This window comes from Biomphalaria glabrata, chromosome 6, assembly GCF_947242115.1.
Source record: "Biomphalaria glabrata chromosome 6, xgBioGlab47.1, whole genome shotgun sequence".
Taxonomy (NCBI): domain Eukaryota; kingdom Metazoa; phylum Mollusca; class Gastropoda; family Planorbidae; genus Biomphalaria; species Biomphalaria glabrata.
This window is the reverse complement of record NC_074716.1, coordinates 2,377,823-2,393,942: the sequence shown is the minus strand read 5'-3', so window position 1 is coordinate 2,393,942 and position 16,120 is coordinate 2,377,823. Positions and strand designations below refer to the sequence as shown.

Here is a 16,120-nt window from a genome sequence, read left to right as displayed (position 1 = left end):
CCCTTTGGTATTGCCATTTCGCTCCACTAGTGTCCGACATTCTTTTGAGGTGTCCTGCCCAATGCAGTCTGTTCTATTTTAATTTCCGCCACTATTGGTGGGTTTTCATACAATTGGTATACCTTATGGTTGAAGAAAGTAACCCCTGAGACAAATCAAAGGTCACATGACTTGTTGAAGCAGAAGTGAAAACATATTGTTAAGACAGGGCATAGAAGAAAAAAAAAGAGTTAACAAAATATCAGGAGACATAATTTACATGAAGCTTTGTAATTGAGTTGAAATTCAAACTTATCTTTGGGACACAATCTTTAGATTTATTTCTATTATTTTTAGTTCTGCAAGGTTTTTATTGCCTGAAGTGGTAAAAAATGTTAGACATGTTTCGGATGTTCCTTCAGAGTTGATAATCTACTTCCTAGTCCACGCCTCCTGCAGGACGACACGGGATGAGAGTGGGCAGGGTTTGAAGCCTGGACCATCCTGCCAATCGAATGACAGTCCAGCGAGCATACTGCACTACTATCATAGATTTACCAAATGTAAAGTAAACCAAACTTTGCATTCATGTTTTCATTGCATGACCCAACTTATGAGGGGGAGTATTAATAGTTGCACATCGTATGACACACAATTTTTGGATCGTATGGCAATGCCATGAGCTGATTTTGTCACCCTGCCCATGCAGACAAGACATTTTCACAAAACATGAACAATAAATGATGAAGTTAGGTAAAATAGTCACCTAGTTGTACTTTGTAATATTTAATGTGAACCTAGAGCATGAAGTAGTCACTAGTGCAAGTCATCTGCAAAGTCTGTCATTCGATTCAGTTCATGCTATGGAATACATTAAAGTCTGGTTCATTGCTCTCCTCATTATGTAGTCACCTGCAAGTAGGAAGAGATGCTCTCTGTCTCTGAGACCAATCATTACATAAAGTCTGAACACTGACCTGTTCCAACCTGTGGGCAGTTGCCACATCACAGGGTCTTGACATCAGATATAGAACTAAATGGAAATCTTCATATTTCAAAATATAGAAACAACAATCCATTCTATAGGAATTATATATAGGATGAATAGATTTAGCTAAGGTCATGTGGTTTGTGCTTGTATTCAAAACAATGTTAGATTGCAAATGTAATATTTTTATTCGTAACAAAGAAAAAACAAACATTTTTTTTTCTTTCTTTATATTTGAAATTTCATCAACATTTCAAAACATCTTTGTTAAAATAAAATCTGTCAATATAAAAGACTGACGGGAACAATTTCATTTGCGGATAGAATCAACATTCAAATTGGGAACTTCTGAATGGAATGTTATGAAACCAGATTTGGTCACCATTGGTTGACTACAAAAGTCAAAAGGAATGAAATAGAAGTATCTTATATAAATAGACATGAAACGTAAACAAAATAGTCACAAAATTGTGTAAGCACATAAAAGTGTCAACATTAACAGGAAATAGAAACAAAAAAAAAATGGCATGTCAGTAAATAAAAAGTAGGTCACCTGCATCACAGACAGTGGCTTGTAACAAAAATGTGGGGGATACAATGAATATATCAATAGAGTTCTGTTTCACATAAAGATAGCAATGATCAAAGCACAATGGGAAAAAAAAAATAAAACATTATGACACACACAAAAAGTTTTTAGTGAAATAAAATTTCATTCATTAAAAAAAAAGTAAAGTACCAGTAACAAGAAACAAATATTGATCAAATATGCAAATTTAAGTCAAGTCAAAAGGTAATCAAACTTGGTACTAAGTTCTGAATGGAAAATACCTCAGAAAATAACACCGCCATTCGAAAATATACTATTTGAACATCGCATGTCTAGTACAGACAGCTGTGTTCACTTTTCTAGTCAGCCACTGGTATGAAAATTTGGTGGCTGCTAATTAATAAGACAGTGTGCTTGGGACACCAAGGGGTGGTGTGTGTGTTACATCACAAACTCTAGCGTGTATTTGAGGAACATGGAAAAGAAAGACTTTTTGTCTCGGAGAGTATGGTGAACACAGCAAGAGGAAGGATTCATCGAGTCACTGACCCATACAGGGCCGGTCCTAGCATTTGCGGGGCCCTATGCGAAACGGATTGTGCGGGGCCTAGTCTGGGTAGGGATGAGCATAATGCCAATATTTATTTTTTTTTTGAATTAGAAAATGGGCCTACTTTCGTCTTTGCAATAAATTTTTATCAAATGAAAGCTCGCAATGACACTTTTTATTTATAAGCACCCCCAAAATGTCAATTTCGTCTATTCTTCAGGAGATTTGAATAAATTCAAAAAAAGTTCAGGACTTTATCGTATATTTTGCCTTTTCATGAGATTTCTTGGAGGCCCTGGAAAATCAGGTTGCGAAAACCCTGTTATTTTATATACGTTATAATGGTTTAATTTAATAATGTACACTTAGAATTAGCGTGGATCCTATGAAAGCGCGGGGGCCAATGCGACCGCATAGGCTGCAGTGACCTAAGGCCGGCCCTGGACCCATACATTCATGTGGCCACACCCTTGCACAATCTACTGTGCACAATCTACCAACAGAAATTATTCCTTCTATTCGTAGACACATTTCTTTCATTACCTTCTCTGATCCCTAATTATTGTCTTAAAAATAACTACCAGGTATCTTTAAGTAGTTAATACAGTGGCAGATGTCTGGGCATAGGTAACAGTCACCCAGGTCTAAACAGTAACACTGCAAGCCTTGTATTTGTCATTCCCTCTACACACACAGCATAGGTATTCTGGGACTAAGTATTAAATAGAACATTCAACATTCTTGGAATTGTGTTTAGCACCAACTAGAGAAATGAACATACATGGGACTGAGATACTGATGGAGAGATAAATACAACAGTGAAGAACATTCAATGAATTATATTCTTAATACGGCATATATATATAAATACCTTTTTTTTTTTTTGTACAAGGGAAGTAATTCTATCACTACTGTAATGCAGAAAATATAGATCCCCATCCTTAAAAAAATCATCAGAAAATATAAAATATATCTTATCTTATATAATACAGACGTTACTTCAAAAAAGAAGATGATTATGTCCTATGCGTCATTCATTTAGTTATGCATATTAACCAATGACCTAAATTCTGCCAAGTCACTGGTTTTCCTGGCTAGCTCAGGCAACCCATTCCATGCTCTAATAGCACTAGGGAAGGAGCATTTGTTCAAATTTGTCCTAGCATATGGAACGAGGAAAGTGCCTTTATCTTTTGAGTCTTTCTAAGTATTTTATTAGATTTCATTTTGGTTCATTGTTTAATATATAATCGCTACTTTACTATTGAGTCTTCTATCCTGAAGGCTTTCTAAATTTAGTGATTTTACTAAAGGTGTTGCTCTAGTCAAATGTGAATATTCATCTGTTATGAATCTCTCTTTCGTGTCTGTTCCAGTTTCTTAATGTTTTCTTGAGTTCAGTTCCCAAACAGAGGATGCATATTCTATTATTGGCCTAACCAAAGTTAATCACAATAATCTGGACTCAGTTGATCTGGTGAGTCTATATTCATTAAACATTAAGGAGTCAACTAATAATTTTGGAAATTTACACATGGGTTAAAAAAGAATAATAATTGGTGATTCATTTTAAACTGGAATCATTATGTGAAATTATAAAAAGTAATATAATATAAAAATATAATATAATAAGTAATAATCTAGCCAAAATAATGTAAACCATGAACAAAATTAAAAATCCTCTTTTTCAGATATCACAGAAAACAATAGTTCTGATCCTATCTGTGAATTCAGTTTATTTCCCAAATTCTTTCAAAGATATTTTATGCTCGGAACAAGAAGCGTCTCTGCTTCAGGATGAAACCCAGAAAAGAGAACACAAGATTTTCACTTTGGTTGAACTGGTGGGGCACCACATGATAACTTAGGGCAAACAAAACAAAACAACAGCTAAGCATGGTAGGCTAGCATCACATTGGTTCAAAAGAGCTTTGAGATCAAATATTTTTGAGACATCATAAACAGGATTACAAATGGCATCAGCTAATCAGCATTTAACTTTGATAAAATAGTATACAATTGCCTACAATTCCTTAGTGTAGACTAGCAGTGTGTGTATCAGAAAGATGAGTTTTCCATCACCATTGCATGACAGTATCTGATAAAATACAGATATCACTTCAAAAAAAGAAGATGATTACGTATTACAGTATTGAGACTTAAAGTTTGTTTTTGTCCTATAGGTTTCTGAAATTTTAAATACCAAAACTTAACAGAATTTTGTTGAGTACAAAAACAAAAATCAAGACTTTAAAATGTTGCAGAGTCTGAAAAGAAAACCTAGCTTTGGCAGTTCTTAAAACCTGAATAGAAATTTGAATTGATCATTTCAGGGTAACCTATTTAGCTAGTTAACAAATACACATTTTACAAAACAAATCAAAGTCTAAGTAGAAAAACTCATGAATCTGATCCAAAATGTCTAAACAAATGTCAATGATAAAAAGACAAAACAAAAAGGAGAACTACCGCATTGACAGCAACTTAAAGTCTTACAGTACAAAGTGTGAAAAACGTTTAGCACTGGATTCACAGCATCTTATAGTCTTACAGTACAAAGTGTTAAAAACTTTTAGCCATGGATTCACAGCATCTTTAAGTCTTACAGTACAAATTGTTACAAACTTTTAGCACTGGATTGAACTGGATTAGTCTGTATATTATGTTGTTGTTGTTTTTTCATGTAAATCTAAAGGAAGTTCTATTACAGAAGCTAAATTTCAATGTTTTCATTTACAACCAAACTGATGGTCTAACACATTAACTTTATATACACGAATGAAAGTGATTTTAAATTGGACCATCATTGAGATGAACCTGAAAGTTTCATTCCCTAGCCTTCTGATGCAACACATACATACGTGGGAAGCGTGGTCGAGAGGCTAAGTGCCCTTGAACTTGGCTTGTCTTGGCTACCTAGAAGGGGGCTCGAGGTTCGACACCCGACTCGGGCAGAGTTGTGTTTACTGAGCGCCTAAAGGCAGCACGAAAAACCAACTCCTAGATACCCCCTCCCCCCCCACCGGTCCACAAATGAGATTGGACCAAAAGCGCTCTGAGCATGCTATAAGCATGAAAGTAGCGCTATATAAAAGCTATAATACTAATCTCTACAATTAGTGTCCAAATGCAGGAGAGTTCTTACAACTAACATAAGTCACAGCATAAACATTTGGATGTATGCAAACGCGACATGAAGCTCTTCAAAATCGACACTGACAACTGGGAAGAGGTGGCACTGGACAGATCCACATGGAGAGAGAGCATAAAGGAAGGGTCACAGATTGCAGATGCCATACACAACAGAAGCAGAAAGAAGAGTGAAAATGCAACGGAGCCTGGTGATTATATATGCCCAACCTGCGATCGCAGCTGTGTATCAAGGATTGGCCTCTTTAGTCACACAATAAGTTGCAAAGGGAAAAGATCGTCTCTCGAGACGTAAAATGCCACAGAAACATTTGAGTAACATATAGTTTCATGATGGCATGCATTCCTTATTTCTTAACACCTATTATTATTATTTTTTTAATTAGACATTATTGAATTATACAGCAATATAACACATTAGGGCAGATATAACACAAGTATTCATGTAATAATTTCATTTTCGACATGGACAATGAATTCATAATTATGCAGACCTGATCTAAAAATAGTTTTTGAATCTATTTTTAGTAATGAAAAATGATGCAACCTTTAACAGCAACAAAAGTATCTGTAACAAGCATTCTGATTGGCTGCCTGATTTCATTTTAAGGCAATTCAATGCAAATTGAATTGAATTCAGTAATTGTGTAAATCATTCTTGAAAACAGGAACTTGGTCGTTGCATATTTGAATGTTGTCATAAAACAAGAAGATCTTTCTATATGTTTAGTTTGTACTGGCAGATAAGTGAAACTTGCCAACAAGGTTTTACTATCATGTTTAGTTTGTACTGGCAAATAAGTGAAACTAGCCAACAAGGTTTTACTATCATGTTTAGTTTGTACAGGCAAATAAGTGAAACTAGCCAACAAGGTTTTACTATCATGTTTAGTTTGTACAGGCAGAACGGTGAAACTTGCCAACAAGGTTTTACTATCATGCTTAGATTGTACTGGCAGATCATCTCACTTTGCCAACAAGATTATGCAGTCTTTGCAGGTTTTCTGTGGTGACTTTATCATTGGGCTTAAGTTCCAAGGCTTTCAAATAAGCTTGTTCAGCTTGTTTGTATTTAGTATTGATGTGAAACATGGCACCTAGATTCATCCAAGCAGCTGCTTCCTACAGATTAAAAAAAAAGAATGTTAAAATATTGCGAAAGCCAGGAAATTGTATGAAGAATCAGAACTTGGACAATATTCAAGGAGACATGGGTCAGAACTTGGACAATATTCATGGAGACATGGGTCAGAACTTGGACAATATTCAAGGAGACATGGGTCAGAACTTGGACAATATTCAAGGAGACATGGGTCAGAACTTGGACAATATTCAAGGAGACATGGGTCAGAACTTGGACAATATTCAAGGAGACATGGGTCAGAACTTGGACAATATTCAAGGAGACATGGGTCAGAACTTGGACAATATTCAAGGAGACATGGTTTAGAACTTGGACAATATTCAAGGAGACATGGTTTAGAACTTGGACAATATTCAAGGAGACATGGGTCAGAACTTGGACAATATTCAAGGAGACATGGGTAAGAACTTGGACAATATTCAAGGAGACATGGGTCAGAACTTGGACAATATTCAAGGAGACATGGGTCAGAACTTGGACAATATTCAAGGAGACATGGGTCAGAACTTGGACAATATTCAAGGAGACATGGTTTAGAACTTGGACAATATTCAAGGAGACATGGTTTAGAACTTGGACAATATTCAAGGAGACATGGGTCAGAACTTGGACAATATTCAAGGAGACATGGGTAAGAACTTGGACAATATTCAAGGAGACATGGGTCAGAACTTGGACAATATTCAAGGAGACATGGGTCAGAACTTGGACAATATTCAAGGAGACATGGGTCAGAACTTGGACAATATTCAAGGAGACATGGGTCAGAACTTGGACAATATTCAAGGAGACATGGTTTAGAACTTGGACAATATTCAAGGAGACATGGGTCAGAACTTGGACAATATTCAAGGAGACATGGGTCAGAACTTGGACAATATTCAAGGAGACATGGGTCAGAACTTGGACAATATTCAAAGAGACATGGGTCAGAACTTGGACAATATTCAAGGAGACATGGGTCAGAACTTGGACAATATTCAAGGAGACATGGGTCAGAACTTGAACAATATTCAAGGAGACATGGGTCAGAACTTGGACAATATTCAAGGAGACATGGTTTAGAACTTGGACAATATTCAAGGAGACATGGTTTAGAACTTGGACAATATTCAAGGAGACATGGGTCAGAACTTGGACAATATTCAAGGAGACATGGGTAAGAACTTGGACAATATTCAAGGAGACATGGGTCAGAACTTGGACAATATTCAAGGAGACATGGGTCAGAACTTGGACAATATTCAAGGAGACATGGGTCAGAACTTGGAAAATATTCAAGGAGACATGGGTCAGAACTTGGACAATATTCAAGGAGACATGGTTTAGAACTTGGACAATATTCAAGGAGACATGGGTCAGAACTTGGACAATATTCAAGGAGACATGGGTCAGAACTTGGACAATATTCAAGGAGACATGGGTCAGAACTTGGACAATATTCAAGGAGACATGGGTCAGAACTTGGACAATATTCAAGGAGACATGGGTCAGAACTTGGACAATATTCAAGGAGACATGGGTCAGAACTTGGACAATATTCAAGGAGACATGGGTCAGAACTTGGACGATATTCAAGGAGACATGGGCAAATCAAGTAGAAATAGATTGTCTAGTACTGGTAATAAAGCCAATCTCAGAATGATTAAAGAAATAACATCTTGGGAGGCTCAATGTTAACAGGGGTCTTGAGAAGGTGTCCAAGCAAATGCTGAAATGTTAACAGGGGTCTTGAGAAGGTGTCCAAGCAGATGCTGAAAGGTTAACAGGGGTCTTGAGAAGGTGTCCAAGCAGATGCTGAAAGGTTAACAGGGGTCTTGAGAAGGTGTCCAAGCAGATGCTGAAAGGTTAACAGGGGTCTTGAGATGGTGTCCAAGCAGATGCTGAAAGGTTAACAGGGTCTTGAGATGGTGTCCAAGCAGATGCTGAAAGAAGATGATGACATCACTACTTTTCCAAACGCCAACAAATCTATGTGTGTCATTTATTTCATTTGAATGCTGTTCTTTTATAGAATTTTATGTTTGCTATTTAATACATATTCATTCTTTATTCATTTTGATTTACACCAATTTAAACAACAAAAAAAGAATTATGAAATACTGGCATGATGTTATCTTCAGGTAGTGAAGAATGGACAGGGCCTGTTATTGAATGAAATTCTACCCAAGGCAAAGGAAGAGAGGAATGGAGGCAGTAGGCTGACAGATCTTATATAGTGCCCCAACAGTTCTACATACTAAGAGATAGGTGAAGGTGACCATTACAATAATTAAAATTACAACATATAATTCTTTAAAAAAAAAACTGCCACTGAGTCACATCAGACTGTATAGTTTCACTTCTCAACTTCAATATCAAATTATTTAGGCATGGGGAAAGAAAATAATGTACCAGATATAAAAAAAAAAGTAAGACCAAAACAAAAAGTGAAAAACGTTTCTTACATTTGGTTTGAGTTTTACGGCTGCCATGTAGAGTTCTTCAGCCTTGTCTTTCAGGTCAGCTTCTCTAGAATGTGAACATAAAACAGTTAAAATAATAAGAATTGAAATATTGGATTAAAAAAAAACAAAAGGTAACTCTTGGAATTCCTACAGTATCAGTAAAACAGAGAACAAAAATTTAGGTCTCTTATAAAACTTATTAAATTAGTTTCATCAAAAGTGCCAGAGAAGAATTCTGGGAGTTATTTAAAATACTCTCCCTAGAAAAGGAACAAGGTCATTCTGACACAATAAGAGGTTAAGTTAATGCCTAAACCTTAGTAGGGAAAGGTCAGCACTGACCTGCTATGAGCGGTATAAAAGGCTGGATGAGTACCTCCCAGCTAGAAAACTAGTGGATGGTTGGAGATGCAGAAGACGTATCTAGATGCAGTCTTTTATGCATCATGCCACTAGACTATCTGATAAAGCTGGCCTCTCCACCAACCGACAAAACATTCAATGCTTTCATCCCCTTCCCCCATGGTGTTGCCCAGACATACGCTTGAAACTAGTAGACCCTAATGCCACTAAGCTAAGTCGTTCATCTAACGACCTTCAAATTCTAGCTCTGGAGACCATTAATATCTTCAAGCCCAGTGCTATTTTTGCATACACTGATGGGTCAGCATCAATAGATTCTGGAAGAGCAGGCTATGGCGCCTACATCGACTTTCTAGGCTCTTACTAAGTCAAAATCTTTGGACCAGAAATTAATTAACTGAACAGTATTTACTAGTCCTTCAATCCACATTCCACTATAAAAATACCTAGCGTAGGCTGAATGCCTTACAGTGTTTCATAAATCCTGTCTTCTTAGGCGAGCTTAAAGGAGGATGGCTTAACAGGGGTGCTCAACTCAGGGGCCATTTTGCCCTCACTGGCAGCTGGTGGCCTCTGAAAGAGACAGTTGGAGAGCTCTGACAAAGGCTGCAGGTACAACGTCTGAGACCCAAAGAAAAGACCTTATTGAAGACAGGCGCAGAAGACGAAAGCTTAAATTGCCAAAAATGGCTTTGTCTGCACGAGATGCAGAAAATTATGCAAGTTGCAACTCGCAACTGGGTTCACATGGTAATGTGAAGCACTGCCGCGTCCCTAATAGCCATTATTATTGCCCTTTAATTAGTAAAAAAGTAAAGTTTCCCTTTCAGACCTTGCGAACAGTGTGGCAGATGATGTAAAGAAGGTCATCTGTTTCTGTGGCCCATGGTTTTACAAGGGAATAAAAATTGAGAGATAAAATTATTTTAATATTCTGCATTATAATATATTTTCTGTCCTCTTTTAAGATTGCATAAAAGATCCCCTATAGCATTCAGTCCTCCCCTATAAAGAATACATAGATGCAGAGATATATTTTCATTAATTGTACTTCTGGTTATTGTAAAAAAGCTGATGCTAAATGTCTTGAGGATAATTTTTTTAATTTTTCCATGAATAAAATAATCGAAGGCCGACCTGTAGACATTGGCAGCATTGTAAACAATATCAAAGTCATTGCTCATGACAGGAAGTAGCTTCTCCAATATTTGGATGCTGTCACTGAACCGTTGCATGGAGGCATACAACTGAGCTGTGGATGGGACATCCAAGATCAAAAAGTTCATTTTATGAAATGTTCATTTTATGAAATGTTCATTATATGCAATGTTTATTTTATGAAATGTTTATTTTATGAAATGTTTATTTTATGACATGTTCATTTTATGAAATGTTCATTTTATGAAATGTTCATTTTATGAAATGTTCATTTTATGAAATGTTCATTTTATGACATGTTCATTTTATGACATGTTCATTTTATGACTTGTTCATTATATGAAATGTTCATTATATGAAATGTTCATTTTATGAAATATGTTCTAAAATAGGTGACAAAAAAATAATATAGCAGACATTTCAATCACATTGAAGTTTAAAGGTAATCCTGATATAGATAACTTCCAAACTTACCGAGATGAAAGTCAACTGTAAGATCAGTAGGATGAAATTGTTTTGCTTTCTTTAGCCAGGACTCTGACTCCTCCCACTTGGTCTTTAAAAAAAAATAAAAAAATTCACATAATAAATAGATTTATATAGATAGAAGAAAAAAAAAACGCTAACAAAATGCACTGCAAAGTTACATCTGAAACCTTTTTAATTTTTTTTTAAACATTGTTCGTCCATCGTGGTTTGATGATGACCACTTCTGTCATCCAGAGGGGCTGAGGGCTTTGCACTGGGGGTTTGTGCCTCCTCGTGTGGCTGGTGAGACCTATGTGAGCCCGGAATGTTCGGCCGCACACTGGGCAGGTTATTCCAGCTGGAGCTAGTGTCGTTTGTCTTGCTTCTCTTCTCTGTCACTTTTTTCTGCCTGTACTGTTCTCTTTTCCTCAGCAACCTGTGTGTGAGTTTTCACAGCACGATGCCATGATGCTCTGTCATGTGCCTCTGTCTCCCAGGTGGCTGAGCGCCTTCAGAGAAGCAACTGTGGCATCTTTAAAGTCTTTTGGTATTGACTCTTGTTCCCACATAATTAAGAACAGCTAATGAAGTCTTTCAATCAGGGCTAATCCACCTTTTTTGTAGACATCTGCGGGAATGGAGTCAGCTCCTGGGGCTTTTCTGCTTGCTAGCTGTTGAATCAGTTTCCTTTAGCATTGGGGGGGGTCATCCATTTTTTCATTTGTTGGTACTTGCTGTAGCCTGTCTATGGCCACTTCATTTATAATGGAAGGTGTATTGAAAACCTTTTCAAAGTGCTTGATCCAGTGTTTTAGGATTTTTTCCTTAACTGTCAATAGGATTGTCCCATCAGCATTTAGTAGAGGGGATGAGCCTGACTTTGTGGGTCCATAGACCTCATTTATAGCACGGATGACGTTATTTATGTCGTGCTTGTCAGCAAATTCCTGTATTCTTATCTTATCTTATATAATACAGACGTTACTTCAAAAAAAGAAGATGATTACGTCCTACGCGTCATGCATTCAGTCATGCATATTAAACAATGACTTAAATTCTGCCAAGTCACTGGTTTTCCTGTATTGTTTCCACTTTCTTGCTTAGTCAGGTATCTTGCATTCGGCGTAACTGTTTTTGCACATTTTTGCGGATGTTTGTGAAGGCATCTTTAGTGGACTGGGAGTTTGGGTTGTTCAGATACAATTTATGGAGCTTGTGCTTTTCTTCTAATAGTTTTCTGATCTTAGTGCTGTTTTCATCAAACCAGTCCTGATGCTTTCTCTGCATTATAGGACCGAGTATGCTTAGTGCTGTGCTACAGATAGCTTCTCTGAAACATTAACAGCTTTTATCTACATTTGATTCAGCTAGAGGGGTGGACTTAAGGCAGTTCTCTATGGCATCTGTAAGCGACTTTCAATTTTGCCATCTGCTAGTCTGGCCGTGTTTGGCCTTTTTAGGGGTTTAGATTTTTGCGGACGTCTCTTTGGTTGAATACGAATGTTTAGTTTTGTGATGATGAGGGGGTGGTCTGTTTCATATTCTGCAATACAGCAAGATTTGGTGACACGTTTGTCCTGATGGTCAGATTGTCTGGTGATGACGTAGTCTATGAGGTGTCAGTGTCTTGAGTGGGGATGCATCCAGGAAGTTTGCTTTCTAATTGGGAGACTGAATATTGTGTTCGATATGAGCAGCTTGTGTTCAGCACAGGTCTAGAGTAGTAATAATCCGTTGCTGTTGCACTGACTTATCCCGAATTTGCCTAAGACTCCTTTCCAGATGTGATGGTCAGAGCCGACTCTTGCATTGAAGTCACCAAGAATGAGTAGCTTATCTGTTTTGGGTATATCAAGTATGGTGGAGTTTAGTTCTTCGTAGAACTTTGCTATGACATCATCTGGGTTGGTCATGGTGGGTGTGTGACAGCTAACAATGAAAATGTGTTTCTTTCCATTTTGTAAAGGCAGCTTTAGGGTCATGAGCCTGTCACTAATTCCTTTAGGAGTCCCAACTAATTTGGATACTGATGATGTTTTTATGGCAAAGCTGACTCCAGATTCATGTCGTACTTCAGTGCTTCTACCGCTCCAGATGAAAGTATATACAGATCCTCTTTCGCAGAGTTCACCTTCATCTGCAAGCCGAGTCTCACTCAGTGCTGCTATGCCTATGTTGTTATGTTATACATAATTTTAAACTGCTAATGTTTAGCTTTTATTAACTTTAATAATTTATTACTGCCCTCACTCTTATGTACATCTTTAGCTGTAGTTAGTGTATAAAGATCCCCTATATAATCTCATTTAAATCTAAATCTGAATTAGAACACACTTTAAAATTTTGTAATGTCATGATTACCTTCATCTGCATCAGCTTGGACATGGTCAGAAAAGCTGGGAGGTGGTCAGGCTTGGACTTTAAGGCTTCACGATACCATTTCTCTGCTTCTTCCAGCTGACCCATTTTATAATAAACTTCACCTGTTTAATCATTAATTAAATACATATAACGTAAGCCTTAGATATTCATCCTGAATAAAGTCCCCTTAATTATCAATTTATCACATTTTTTAATGTGCATCAATTACTTCATTTCAAAGACATAATCAGCTGGTGGGAAGACTTGTGATGTTATAAGTGGGGATACGAAATAGACCAAACTGGTGTCAATGGAATAATCTGATTAAATGTAAAGTAGATACACGAAATAAACAAAAAATGACTCAGAAATCAGTCAATGAAATTCTTTAAAAGGAATATTGTTTATTTAACCCGCCACTTAAAAGATCCATACTGGTGTTATTTATTTACATAGGCCTACATGTTGATATGTTTAAATTAAGTCAAATTTTCTCAAGCACATGTCACTTTGTATGATAGCACTAAAAATATTATTGAAATATTATTTTTACATAAATATTTGTCAATCAATATTCAAAGACTTTTCAACCAACAAAAAAAAAAAAAAAATACAAAAAGAAATAAGTTTCTACAGTCACAATACCTACCAATCATGTTGTAGATACTCTGTGGACCATAGTGATCAGGCCGTCGTTGTAGTGCTTTCATAAACATGGCAAGTGCTTCCTGCAATCAAACAATCTTATTGTATTTAATATTGCCAAACATATTTTAATTGATTCTTCTTGTAATCGCATGACATGACAATGACATGTCAGTCTGACATCGGTTGTCCCTACCTTTAGTTTATCTTCGTCCATCAGGATTCTTCCATGATTGAACATGCAGGATATTTTAGTTCCGTCATGTAGCCTGGGATCTTTCAGTCCTGAAGTATCCAAGTCTGCACAATGACTGTAGATCTACAAACATAAATTATTATAATTGGTCTCTTCTTTTAATTGTTAATTTTAAAAAATTCATAGATGATTATTATAAGATACATACATTTTTTTTAAAATTGAACTATTTACCTTTTTAGCCAGCTCAGTGTCTCCCATCTGTGCTGTCATGATACCTAAGTTGAGATGTGCCACTGGACAAAGTAAACAGATTTCAGGTTCATTAGTGGTACTTATTACTACAAATAATTACAATTTATAAAAATAAAACATAACATTTACATAGACAACATAAAGTAAGAATCAAAATATTGGTTTACACAAACTGTCACAGTACCTCTAAGACAAAGGTCAAGGTACAGATAAGATGAGATATTTGACTATTAACCATGATGAGGCTGTGCCATTTAAGTAGTCTCACATGTAAAGAGCTTTAAAAATCTGTTCTTTGTGATTTTTTTTAGCAAGTTTCTTGTCTGTAAAATGTGTTATAAACTCTGTTGTCATAGATTCTAGTCTTTGATCATGTCTAGACAACATCCTTTCAAGTGCATATTAGAGCTTAACATTTTCAATGGTTTCACTAGTAAAACATTGACAGTTGCCTAGAACTTATTTTTAATGACTTGCTCAAAGCCAGAGCCCAGAAGTTCAAACACACACTTTCTTTTTTTTCCCCTTCTCTATTCCTTGGCCTTCTTTTATTATTTTAAGTAATACAGACGTTACTTCAAAAAGAAGATGATTACATCCTATGCGTGTTCTTAGGTCAATCTAATCATGCGTGTTAATCAATGACTTAAATTCTGCCAAGTCACTGGTTTTCCTGGCTGACTCATGCAACCCATTCCTTGCTCTAATATCACTAGGGAAGAAGGAGTATTTGTACACATTTGTCCTAGCATATGGAACAAGGATTGTGTCTTTATCTTTGTGTGTCTTTCTGAGTATTTTATTAGGTTTTCTTTTTGTATTTGAAGAGTATGGTTCAGTGTTTCATGTATAATTGCTACTTTACTTTTAAGTCTTCTATCCTAAAGGCTTTCTAAATTTAGTGATTTAACTAAAAAGATATTACTCTAGTCAAATGTGAATATTCGTTTGTTATGAATCTCACTGCTCTATTTTGTGTCTGTTCCAGTTTCTTAATGTTTTCCTGAGTTGAGGGGTCCCAAACGGAGGATGCATATTCTATTATTGGCCTAACCAAGGTTAAATAACATTTTAGTTTTATGTTCTTATTTGATTTATAGAAATTTCTTTTAATAAACCCTAATGCTTTGTCTGATTTTTTGATAGTTCTATATCTATAAGTTAAGTCTGGACTCTATACTATCTATAAGTATTCTATTATTGGCCTAACCAGGGTTAAATAACATTTTAGTTTTATGTTCTTATTTGATTTATAGAAATTTCTAAATATTAGACTGGAGACTTTCAGTGGCTGAGTGTTAAAGGGCTTGGCTTCCAACCGAGGTGTCCAGGGTTCAAATCCTGGTGAAGACTGGGATTTTTAATTTTGAGATCATTATAGGGCACCTCTGGATACCGGTACCTGACATTAGTTGGGGAAAAATAAAGGTGGTTGTTTGTTGTGCTGACAACATTATATCTTTACTAGCCATGGGCCACAGAAACAGATGACCATCTGCCCTATAGATCTGAAAGGGGAACTTTACATATCTGAATATAACGACATATTCAACTGAGGAAGTTTTCAAACATTTTTAATTCAGCATTGATATTTGGCATGTCTTTGAATGTTTAGTTATCAGAAACAGAAACTACTTGTCCCTATGTAATGTGTACAGACGCTTATCACAAACACTGATTGTGGAGTATTCAGTTCCTTCAGGCTCAATAAAACATACCTGTCAGCCGTGGTCGAAATTGAATGGCTTTTTTATAACTATCAATGGCTTCTGATAAACGGTTCTGATTCTGGAGAAGAATGCCCCTGTGTTAAAGTGGAAATATTCAGAGGGTTATATTCATGATTTTTAAGATATAGATCTAATA

The 16,120-nt window shown here is 36.3% G+C and overlaps 1 protein-coding gene across 1 annotated transcript in view; it reads right to left on the bottom strand.

The window, feature by feature from the left end:
- Window positions 1–1,131: 1,131 nt before the first annotated feature.
- LOC106080189 (protein O-mannosyl-transferase TMTC2-like) overlaps window positions 1,132–16,120 on the bottom strand; it is a 43,717-nt gene continuing 28,728 nt past the window's right edge. The window contains exons 5-13 of the mRNA XM_056033094.1: window positions 15,973–16,058; window positions 14,234–14,295; window positions 14,000–14,122; window positions 13,808–13,886; window positions 13,159–13,280; window positions 10,804–10,885; window positions 10,309–10,423; window positions 8,809–8,872; window positions 1,132–6,339 (exon numbers count right to left, since the gene is read on the bottom strand). Coding sequence (XP_055889069.1) covers window positions 6,178–6,339; window positions 8,809–8,872; window positions 10,309–10,423; window positions 10,804–10,885; window positions 13,159–13,280; window positions 13,808–13,886; window positions 14,000–14,122; window positions 14,234–14,295; window positions 15,973–16,058 — 895 coding nt within the window. The 3' untranslated portion in view covers window positions 1,132–6,177. The remainder of the gene's footprint in view (window positions 6,340–8,808; window positions 8,873–10,308; window positions 10,424–10,803; window positions 10,886–13,158; window positions 13,281–13,807; window positions 13,887–13,999; window positions 14,123–14,233; window positions 14,296–15,972; window positions 16,059–16,120) is intronic.